The sequence below is a fragment of the Mauremys reevesii genome, linkage group 4, assembly GCF_016161935.1.
Source record: "Mauremys reevesii isolate NIE-2019 linkage group 4, ASM1616193v1, whole genome shotgun sequence".
Lineage (NCBI taxonomy): Eukaryota > Metazoa > Chordata > Testudines > Geoemydidae > Mauremys > Mauremys reevesii.
In genome coordinates, this window is record NC_052626.1 from 72,070,163 (window position 1) to 72,082,325 (window position 12,163).

Genomic DNA, 12,163 nt, shown 5'->3' on the forward strand with positions numbered 1-12,163 from the left:
CTAAACACCCAAACCACAGCAGCCTGTACTGAGTTACATGATACCAGTAGCAGGCCTCACATACTGGATGTGACTCCACAAATAATGCAGATGATGAAATAAATGCATGCAGAAAAGAAGGTTTATTTGCAGTGAGTCTCTCTCTCAGCAGAAAAACAACATGAGAGAGTGCATATGCGCACACCTTTCAGCAGTTATCTTTACATAGAAAGCACAAGTTAATAAATGAGGGGTCACAGACAGATCTGGAGTACTAACCTTAGTTTTTGGACAATGAGACTTGACAACCTAGCACTCCCAATCAACAAGTCAGAATAATTTCTCTTTTTTTATTTAATTTGATTACACATAGCTGGATTCATCTGGACGTTTGTTCACATATAAAATCTGCAAATAAGTGGGAAGAAGTACCCCAATTTCCCAATATTTTGTAAATATATTTTGGAGAACATAAAATCTGTACTGGAAAATTGCTGGGTGTTATTCCCATGAACATAAGCAATCTGCCAAAGAAAAGGACAGTGTATTTGCCTAGTTTAATAGGCCAGTACTTATTGGGACAGCTGCTAAGGAGGAAGCAACTCTAAAGTGAAATGAGGGTTCCATCACCCTGTATGTGGGATGTGCAAGTTCCTGCTGCTGCTGCCGCCATCAAACTATCCTATAGCATATGGATCTCCATTCAGATGGCAAATCCACTCCTTCTGCCTGAAACTAGTTTAGTTTAGTCACAAAGTGAATCTGAGCTATGAACCCCAAATCCATTTCCATGAACACCTGTATAAACCTTCACTGGGAAAAATGTTTTCAAAAAGCAGAGATCGTGAACTGAAATTCAGTTTCTGAAGGAAGCAAATAACTTTCCCCCTTCTTTAAGCAAGACAAAAGGTACAGTGACCTTCCCATTCCACTGCAAGTGTTCTCTCCATTGGAATCATTGAAAGTGGTACATTGCAGAGGCCTGCAACCCCTTCTCTACCATACTCTGTGGCAAGATTTTCAAAGGACTGGGTTAGATCCTCTCTCTCTGAGTGTCTTATTCACATGTGCTGCAAGATTCACCCTTACTCTGACACCTTAAACACAGGAGCAGAACTGCCTGTCTTCATGCGAATGTATCAGCCTCTTTCCACAGATAACTGGAGAGTGAAGAAGTGGCAGATTCCCGCCAGCCAGCGGTGCCCTTAGGAAGCAGCGAACCACAGCTAACACAGCAGCAGACCTGTCAAGAATCAGCAGCACACAATCCCAGTGGAGATTTCTAACCAAAAGGCTTGTTTCACAGCCAGGTTGGTGACAGCAGTAGTTTCACATCTGTCACATGGCTCACTGCAGCCAGGCAGCCCGTGTGTCATAATCCTGTCATTTCCTCACTAGAGCAGAAGAGATGCAGGGACCTGATGGGTGTTTGAGGAGCTGAATGAATGTTGTCGTCTTTGCAATAGTTGGAGAGAGAGAGAGGGAAAAAAAACTCTGCATATTTGCTTTGGGGCTCCCTAGCATAGATCATGTGGGAGAAATTCAAGAGCCTCATCAACTCCTGAAAATGTGAACCAAAATTTAAAACAAAGCTTCCAATCTCATTAAATAGTTTTAATTATGACAGCAATTGGGCTGTTCAGCTCTGAGGGTTTCTCTTTCCCACCCAAAGTGGATCATCAGTGCCCTGAAGATTTCCCACCACCACCACTGTTTTTAATTATCTGTACTGCACACACAAGCCCTCACCAGGATTGGTGCCCCATCATGCTAGGTGCTGTAAAGCACAGAGGAAGGCACAGTCATTGCCCTGAAGAGCTTAAAATCTAATCTCAAACAAGCCAGAAGACATCAGTGATGGAAGAGGGAGGAAAGATGACAGTGACAGTTATAAGAACACATGGTTATATAGGTTAATGACATGCACAGACTGATGGTTCCAAGTCAGCTGAAAGCACTTTTCTTTTTTCCTTTTATAAATAAATGAAGTCAGCTGACCCCATCTGCCACTCAATTTAGCCATCGTCAGATGGCTAATTTCTTGTTGGCAACACAACAAAAGTGGGTTATGAGGAGGCACCTGAAGGGGAAGAATGCAGAGTTCTTATATATTAGTTCAGTTAATTTCATGCACGGAGCAGCATGGAAGAAAGCAGAAAGCCATTTGTGGGAGAAGAAAAAACATGAGCAATCAACACTGGCATCACTGGTGGAGTCAAAGATGGGCAAGAAGGCAATATATAAAGAGATGTCAGCAAATAGGTAGGTTGTATGTATATGATGTGTTGAGGGGCTTCTTTCCCCTCGTTGCAGTGCCTTAAATGTCAAGGGAAAGTCGAGATCAAAAAACGACATGATCAATAATGTATAGAAGGAACAAGTCCCTTTAAGATGCATAGAAGTCAAGCTTGTTGAAGTAAAATAACATTAGCCTAATTCCATGGAAGGTTTCAGGGACGTCTGTAGTTCATGGAGATTCAAAAGCAAAGAGATTTCTGGGATTTTTAATGAATAAATACCAGTAGCCTCTCAGAAGATCAGTAAAATCAGGGCTGATCACGAGAGAGGCAGAGCTGTGCTCTTAAAGCTATGAGAGACAGTTGGATTAATTTGCAAAAGGATGAACTGAGCCCTATTTCTGTAATAGCCAATAGTTAGAACAGGAGCCTCAGGGAACTCTCAAGACTGAAAGCAGATATCCATATGATTGGGACAAATGAGACTAGGGAAGGAAAGGGGAGAAAAACCATCCTCAAAGGCTACAGCTCTATTTCAAAGATATTTCTGAGCGATAAAGGTTAGCTCTCTCCTGTGGGCAGTTACTGTTAGGCCATGGAGAGCAGTGGAATACACATCACTTAACTTCCTCTTACTCCAGGGAAATGGTTCTCAGACTATGGTTCATGAACCACTAGGAGGTCTGTTGAGCACATGTTGATGGTTAATATAGAGAGCTGGCTGGTCACATGGTTTCGATATTCTAAATAACACTAAAACATGCTAAAAATACATTAAATGCTTTCCTGATATTAGTTGCTCACGTAAGCTGTTTCTGTAAATGGCACAAAGATGTTATGTGATCATGAAGGGGATGGTTAGGAGCTGTGCCATGGCAAATGAGAGGATGGTGCACACTCTAAGATGTGGTGCACACTCAAAAAACTTTGGGAACTTCTGGCTCTGTGAGCTAAATCCTGTATCTCTCATTCCTCCTCACCACACTCACTTGATTCTTTTCCTCTAGGATTTACAAACTTGAGAACACAGGACCTAGGCAGATTAAAGTTACAGTACTCAGGCACTTAACACACATACCACTGCTTCTCCAGACTGACCCTGCTGGTCTTACAAAACCCTGGCTTTGTCTCTCACTCTCCACGCTAAAGTAGGGAAGGCTAAGAAGAGCAGGAAAAAGGGGCCAGAAAGCCACACAGTATTGAGTCCTCCCATCTCACCAAAAATGGTGTGCACATAATTTCAAAGGGCGTTTGCCAATCCTCTCACCTAGAAGAAGTTACAGCAATAGGAGGTTCATTGGAAGGGAGGGGGGGGGAACAAGTCTTTCAGATTGGCACAAATTCTACTTAAGCACAAAGATATTGGAGTTCCTTATCAAACTGACCGGCTTGGCAGAGCCCTAGCACATAAGGAACGGTCTACTCTGCAATTGGGAGTGTGACTGCAGCATGTATAGATATATCTGAACTAGCTTTGATCTAGTTCAAAGCTAGCTTGGGTAATAATAGCAGGGGGCAGTACAGGCAGCGTTCACTTGAGTATTTACTCAGGATCCTGGGCAGGCATGGCTAGCCCATACCCCACACTTGTGCTGCCTCAACTCCACTATTGTTGCTCAAGCTAGCTTTGGTATGTCTACACATGCTGCAAACACACCTCCCAATTTCAATGTAGACATACACTGAGTGTAAACCACTGGGCCAAACCTGACCTTGACTCCATGGGGGATTCCAGAGGGCAGGGGAAGCAAGTGAGACTGGGGAACCAGAATAAATTATTTTCCCATGATAGACAGCTCCCTACACTGCTGATATCTAGGTCCCTCCTTCTGGTCAATTATGCTCCTTTAAAGTGGAGAAATCTCCCACATTTCATATATCCTATATTGAGAGCTTTCACAACTATCAGAATTACTTCTTAGCCTATTTCTTTTCTGATACCAGGGCACTGAGTATGGCTTGCTAACAATGGCAAGTTCTACTCTAATTACCAGAGCGAAAGGGACAGAAGCATCTGATAACTTCTTCCTGTCCTATGGAAACAGTCAACAGCTCTATGGAGTATGCAACATGAACACAAAAGCCCTCTGGTATTTCATATCCCCTTTTCAGGAGTATCAGGGAAACATGAACTCAGTTCAGGGCATCTTGATCTTTCAGAGCTGTACACACTGGCAAACACTCATGTTCTACATTTACAGGCACAAATCATATTTGTTTGAAAATACCAAGAACCAAAAGAGTACCGTAGGCAAGGGTGGGACAAGAGCAGAATGGGAAGAGATGAGAGGGTCTGGGCAGCAGGATCCAACATGAAGAAATACTGCAGAGAAACGTTCTAAAAACAGTTTCAAAGAGGTAGGGAGGGGCTCTTTCATCGTCATTCAATTTTTAAGTTGCTGGTGACCAGAAGTTTAAAAGGGCCCCGAGGAGTGAACTTGAAAGGAGGTGCAAACCAAATCTGCTTTGGAAGAGTGCCTGGATAATGCCAGCTGGATGTGTCATAGCCTCCTCCTTCTCAACCCTGATAAAACAGAAGTCTGGTTGATAGGCGAAGATCATAGTTTTGCTCACTCTCTCTTCCTTCAAGTCCTTGCTTATTGAGGAAACTTATTCAGAGTCGATGAGGAAGGTTAACAATCTGAACATCACTTTTCACCCAAAGCCATATGTATCAGTCACAGTATGGTGTCTCCTACCTGTATCATTTCCACAGGCTGAACCTTAATTTGTCCCAATAACCTTATGACATGGATCCACTCATGCAATCCCCTCTTAGCAGGGGATTACTTGTGATCCAAGGACCTCTTGATGCTGACTAACAGAGGGCACAGGCGTGCAGAAGGGTTACAGGGATCTCCTGGGTCTGGTAGCTACATACTAGTTTGCCAGAGAGGGTCACATAAGGTCTCTACTGAAGGCCGGTGTCACATGGATTATCATAACCATTGTGAAATGTATGTACAGATAATTTGTAAGTATTTGTGTGTGTGTGTGTGTACATGCACACACACACACACACACACACACACACACACACACTCTACAAACCATGTTCTTAAAGTATGTAAGACAAGTCACCAAAGGGTGATAAACAGATTCTGTTCAGACAAGGGATAGGAGGCACTTATCTCCCTGGCTGACCATTGTGTGTCTTACAATGGAAATCTATTTGCATATGGAATCACCAACTAATCAAGATTGTGAAGTCAAGGAGATCACAAAATCTACAGGAAGGAAGGAATACAAAGCAGGATGATGTCCAATTCATGACTAAGATCCAAGAAGTAGTCTGATATACCAGGAGAAGGCATGGAGACACCTGAGGTCCTCCATCTAGGAAGTGAACTGACATTGTGTTTGCATCATGAAAAAAGGATCACAGCCAGGCTTGGCTTAAGACACTTTGGGGTGAGCTAAACTTAATTAGACAAGGGGTGTCTTGATAGTTAAGATTAACCTCTAGTACGCACTCTGTGATTTCATTTTATACATAACCTTTTGTTTCCAATATTCTTGCTTCCTATCATTTGAATCTCTGTTCTTTCTTAAATTCATACTTGTTCTCTCTATAAACAAATCTAAGGGCTGTGTGTTAATTGGAGCTGTGTTCTATGGTGTAACTGGTAAGTTGTGGTGTATTGTTCCTTTGGGATCAGCGGGTCTGGTAGCTGTGTGTGTCCAGCGATCAGGGTCTGGACACTGCAGTAAAGAGAAAGTGGGACCTGCAGAGGCATGGAGGGAAGTGCTTGTGTTGCCAGTTACCAATAAAGTCAGGGAGCTGACAGATGGCAGGCACAGACAAGGCTTCTTCACGCTAAGGGCAGGTGGGGGTGAGGTGCCTCACAACCTTGGGTATCCATAGGAAGCACCATACTTCCATCACAGCAACTTGTTCATGACACAGAAGTACCCATGATCGTGTTATAGGCACCCTGTATTCTTGACACTGGCTGTTCATACAGAGGGACTACTTTTAGGGTTAAACCGGGGGGGGGGGGGAGGAGTAAGTGTTAACCCCTTTCACTGAATCAAAATTCAGAATCAGGGTTAGGCCTGGAGAAAAAAAAAAAAAGATGAGAAAAAAAGTGTCCTTCAGACATCTAGGCACAACCTAGCCACACACCCAGCAAAAAGGTCAGTGGCTCAAATGTTCATTGCTTTCTGTCAGTCAATTTGTAAGTAAGAGACCTTCAACTGGCCACTAAAGACTCACCACCAATGAAGGAGTTGCTGGAGCTCCTGCCAAAGAAAGCCAAGGTTCCCCCCATCACCTCCCACTATGTACTAATCTGAATCCAGTGACAGCACCTAACAATGGATTTTAATTTCTCTCCCCCCCCTCCCTTGGAGAAATCAACTTCTAAGAAACATCACAATACACAAATAAGATAAAAATTCTTTTTCCATTTTAGAATTAAGACAGACAACTTGAATTCAGGGTTCATGTCTTCTTTATTCTCTACACTACTGAGCACAATGCCAGAACTTGTAATGCCCCCTGGAATTGTATTTGCATTAATTTTGCCTGATTTTTAAACCCCAAACCTACTGTCTTTTTCCATAATGTGGCAGAGGGAGGAGATGCTGGCACCACTTGTTTGTCAAAACCCAGAATGGTGAAGACCAAGCCACATACGAGACCTCCTTGTTGAACTTCACCACGAAGAATGTCTGTGCTCTGGTACCAGCTGTCTTTTAGGGATTCCACCATAACATCTTCGATCAGCAAGAAACCAGACATTAACTGAGGCTGTAAATCCCTTCTCCAGACATTTCTTATTCTCTTTCTCAGACTACTTTCAAAAACATCTTGAAATCTTCTTTCCTACGTGTCTTTAGTATGCGTCAAGTTGATTCCATATTTATATCTTCCGTGTATATCTCTCTGTCCCCTTTAATCTTGCATTTTGCTACATCTCAGTTGGGGTCTCTCGAGATCAGTAATCACCACCATTGTGGCTATGCTGAGCCATATATAATGGTTATTGGGTCTGGAAGAGCCAGGCAACAGCATACCAAGCAAATAAAGGGAGCTTTACAAGAACCAGACTGTGATGGTCCTCACTTGGAGGTTGGTTGGTAGCTTTGCCTAGTGGTCAGGGCTTAGGCCCGTGACCTGCACGAGGGATGTTAGTAGAAGAGCTCAAGCCCTCCCACTCCACGAGGCTCCAACCCACAGCCCTTTGAGGGCTATCAGGGATCTGACAGCTAGGGGCTGCTTAAGGCTGCCCTTCCTGGGCCACTTCCTGTCACCCTCCCTGCAACTGTCCCAAAGTCGCTGTCTGGGTTTTGGCGTCATGAAGGGCATCCTCTCACCACAAGGCACCTTCTGGAGGCTGCATGTACCATGGTAGCTCTCTTCCTCTCTCGGGCAGCAATTGCCTCCTTCTGCAGTATGGCCCACCCTCCTGGGCCAGCTCAGGCCTAGGGATTTCCCCTGCTGGGGTAGTCCAATCAAAGTAAGAGGGAATTAACAAAACTGAGTCATATGAGAGGGAAGGGGGAATGCTTCCCTCTTAGGCTGTCTCTCTAGCAGGTCCTCCCCTCCCTCAGGAGGGACCTTTTGGCAGTTGTCTTCAGGAGAGATTCTGCCTTTCCCTCAGCTCCCCTCTGCTGGGGTTGCAGGTCTGCTCTCTTCCTTGGTCTGCCACCAAATGAGCTGCTCCCCTGCCTTTTAACTCCTCCTCCAGTTGGAGCATTTCCTACATATGTGGCAGGCCAGGGCTGTCTGAGTCCAGAGCAGTTCCTAAATCCCTGGCTGCCCAGAGTGGGGTTCGTGTACCCCATCACAGACACAAAACAAAAAGAACAGCTGGGACAAGACTGAACAGCACAATGGATAATCCACAGAGATAGGAGGATAAAGTGAGCACATTAGCAAGGACACTGAAGGGACTCAGAGGGATGAAGTACCACAGGGAACCAGTCCTCTTACCACAGAGAGCTACTATACACAAAAGCCTTGAAATATGTCCCATATCCCATTTCCTCTGTTTGGGAATATGAAAAAGAAGAGGGCCTGGAGACCTGGCTTGGCAGCTCAGCAAGAGTCAGTCTCAAGATATTAAAATGCAACCTTCCTCTCTCTGTCTCAACCCATTTTCTTTCTGAACATCTGCCCAGTCCCACAACAGTCTTCAATGGGAAAGAGCATATTGCTGGTACAACTAGAGACTTCCCCTTTTTCCCTGTCTGTGAACGAGAGCATGAATTAAAAAATAAATTGCTATCAAAGATAGATATTTGATGACCCAGATACAGTAGTAAACCAGAGAATAGAAGTCCTACCTGGGCCAAATTCAGACTCAAAATAAGCAAGCACAACTAGTGAAGCCAACAGGAGTTGCCCCGCTTTTAAATCAGGTCTGAATTTGACCCATTGTCCTTAATAAGCACGTCTCTGAAACATGCTCAGGCAGCCCTTGGCTAACCTACTCAACTCCAACATTCACTGCCACAACATAATCAGCATGTATCCAGTTCCATTCTCCTTGTACCCTGCCTGCTTCCAAGAGCCTCCCTCAGGGTGGTCCTATTGGCAGACTCCTGATGTACTTACTATTCAGTGAAGAATCTGGCAATGCCATACTGACTAATATCTTCTCTGTTCTCCAGCAGCTGGCTCACCGCATCCTCCATGTACGTGAGGACATGTCTCTGAGCTACAAACAAAAGAGCAAGAGAGAGATTAGAATACAAGGGGCTTTCAAAGCCCAGAGCCAGGCCAGGCTATTAGTGTACATCCTTGTCTGGCTATTAGCACTTGTTCTCACCGCGTAGACAGAGACAAGTAGAGGTTCTCATTCTGTTAAGTATTACTCCTGAGGGCATTGTGCCAAAAAATTAAAATTTCTGCATAAAAACTTAAAAATTCTGTGCATTTTATTTTTCAATAAATAAATGCAGAGGCTCCAGCATAGTAGTGGGAAGAACAGGCCACTCGCTCCACGAAGGTGAGAGATCACCCTGCAGCCTTCCCCACTTCCGGGACACAGACTCAGTGGTGAGGCTGCACTCGACCCTGACACAGCACAAGGCCTGGGCCTGCCCCAGAAAAACCCTGGGGCCCTGCCCCTCTGCACCAGGCACACCAGGTGTGGGGCAGGCAGGCTCAACCAGGCAGAATCCAAGTGTAGAGGGACTCAGTGTGGAGGGATCCAGGTGTGGGGTGAGAGGATTCTGTATGGGACAATCTGGGTGCAGGCAGCGGGGGGGGGGGGGGAGGGGGAATCTGGACACACAGAGGCTCATTGAGGGGGTTCCAGGTGCAGGGACAATGGGACTCTGCAGGCGCTTCCAGGTGAAATGAGTTGGGGCTCAGCGGAGGGGTCTAGGTGTGGGGGTCTCAGCAGGGGGGGGTCTGAGTGCTGGGGAGTAGGGTTTGGTGGGGTGGGGGTCTTGGTGCAGCTAGTTGGAGATCAGTGGCATAGGGGTTTGGATGTGGGGGCTCAGGGTGGTGCGGGGGGGCTCATCAAGGTAGGGGTTTGAGTACAGGGAGCTCAGTGGGAAGGTGGTCTGGGTGCAGGGGCCCAAAGGCAGGGGTGCTGGGTGCAGGGGGCTCCAAATGTAGGGGTTGAGGTTCAATGGGGTGGGGTTTGGGTATGGAGGGCTCGAGGGGTTCTGGGTGTACAGGGTGAGGCTTGGCAGGGGTGTCTGAGTATGGGAGGTCTGGATGTGCGGGGGTTGGGTGGATGGGGGAGCAGCTCCTGTACAATGACCCCTTCCCCTGCAGCTGAAGAGCGACGGGAGCAGGAAGCAGGGGAGGATGCTGAGCTTCCTGCAGCTGGGGGAGGCTTCTGGGAATGGGTCTGACACAGCCCCAGCCACTCCTTGCAAGGGAAGAGGAAGTCCTGTCCTTTCCTGCCTCCAGTCCAGCCAGGACTAGCAGCTGATCCCAGCTCAGGGTAGGAGCCACTGGCTACGTCTCCCCAGCCCTGCAGTGATTTACCTCCCCTCCACCTGCTCCAAATGCTTGAAACAATGTACCTGCATAGCTAGGGAGTGGTGCACGACTGCTCTTCCCATAGGTGCCGACTCCGTGGGTGCTCCAGGGCTGGAGCACCCACAGGGAAAAATTGGTGGGTGCTCTGCACCTACCGGCAGCTCCCCGCCCCAGCTCACCTTCACTCCGCCTTCTCCCCTGAGCGCACCACATTCCCGCGTCTCCCTCTAGCTGCAAGTGCTTGCTTCCGCGAAACAGCTGTTTCACGGTGGCAAGTCCTGGGGGTGGGGGGAGGAGGGGGAATGCCGTGCGCTCCGGGAAGAGGCAGGGCTGGGGCGGGGATTTGGAGAAGGAGTCCAATAGGGGCAAGGAGGGGTTGGAATTGGTGTGGGGACTTTGGGGATGGGGATGGAAAGGGGGTGGGCAGGGGTGGAGTTGTAGCCGGGGCTAGGGGCGAGCACCCACTAGCACTGGGAAAAGTTGGTGCCTATGGCTCTTGCAGCTTCCCTTTGCTTCCCTGTCAGAAAGTCATTTTTCTGCAGGGAAGCAAAGAAATAAGCGGAGGGCATGAATTCTGCGCAGTAGTGTAGAATTCCCTCAGGAGAATAAATATGGTTGGTGAAATAGCTGACGTAAATTCTGCTTCTCTCTGCTACACAGAGTTACTCATGTATGCACTGATGACCCTTCTTTAATCTTTCTAGGTTTTGGAGATGAAGGAGGCAGATGAGGGTTGCAGCACTGCCAGTTTTGAAACTGTGCACCATTAAATGCCTGGTAAGGACCCTCTAGAAGCCCCTGAATTCCTTTTCTCTGCCCTGTATTGCAACAACCTTCCCTACACAGATTATGAGTACCATACTGGTAGCAGTCTAGTAGGGTTGCTGCAGAGCTTACCAACGTCCTCCAATCTCACCTTTCAGGGGCTGTGCATTGTTTTAAATGCTGGTCTGTAGAAAAAAAATTCTGGAAGATACAAATCAAAGCACTTCTGTCCTTCTGAAAGCACCAAAAGGGATGTTCTGAGGATGGCAGTTAGGGAATTGGGTGCAGTGCTGGGTGATATCTACACACCTTGACAGGAGGGCTGGATCTGCCATTAGCTAACAAAATAATGCTACTTGTCTGTGATAAACATTGAGGGGCAGGGACAACTCGGTACAATACATTAACCATCTCACTGCTTCCACAAAGGGCAAGGAGAGCACAAGCAGTGCAGATACCAAAGGGAAATAGTGTGGATCTGTCACTAAACCTCTTTGATGTTGGCTAGAAGTAAACCAGAGCAACAAAAAGTCTGGGCTGATGCTCCACCTAGCAAGAGGAAGGGTTGCCAGATCCATGAGTTCAACAATCAGGAGCCAAACCACAACAAACAAAGGAGAACCATTCCCAACCTAAAGCGCACACGAACCCTGTTCCCAAAGCACACACTCCTATCCCAAACAAGTACATTACAGCACCACTGCAAGTAGCAGCCTGTCCTGAAAAGAGCAGGAAAATATCCTCAAGGTAGGGATGGCAGAGGCTGTGCTTGCTCTTTACCAATCTGTTCCAGACTCAGTGGCATCACTCCTTCACCAGCAATCAATCTGCTTTAGAACCACATCCACAATCCACTTAAACACAAATTCAAGCCCTTGGTAAGTATCAAGCATGCCCCACCCACACTCGGTACATTTCATCTTGGTGTGGGGCAGGTGGAGCTCAAAAGATGCCTGGAAAACATTATTCCGAACGGGTACAATGATTAAAAGTTCACAGTAGCATTAACTGCTGTCAGGGGATTTCTCCGCCTATAACGCTTTTCAGATTCAATACAATGGCAGAATGGGTTAAGCATACCCTGAAAAATACCTTGCAGCTGATAGTAAGATGGTGAGCCAAAGGTTCAAAGATATTATCTGGCAATAAAAAATACAGGGTGTAACTTTATTTAATTATTTTAATGCAAAGGAACATTTTAATTTATGTGAGTGATTAAAGAAAAATAGCTCTGCGC

General features: G+C 46.4%; 1 protein-coding gene across 5 annotated transcripts in view; it reads right to left on the reverse strand.

Annotated features, from left to right (window-relative positions):
* The window catches only part of C4H11orf49 (chromosome 4 C11orf49 homolog), a 150,499-nt gene that overhangs the window by 117,529 nt on the left and 20,807 nt on the right, over positions 1-12,163 (reverse strand). For 2 of the 5 annotated variants that reach the window (XM_039536699.1, XM_039536704.1), the window contains exon 2: positions 8,779-8,881. The exons of 1 other annotated variant lie outside the window; for it this stretch is intronic. In XM_039536699.1, the coding sequence (XP_039392633.1) occupies positions 8,779-8,881 (103 nt within the window). Of the gene's footprint in view, positions 1-8,778; positions 8,882-12,006; positions 12,066-12,163 lie in introns of those variants that run through there. 2 more of the 5 variants (XM_039536701.1, XM_039536703.1) reach the window with 2 other exon arrangements.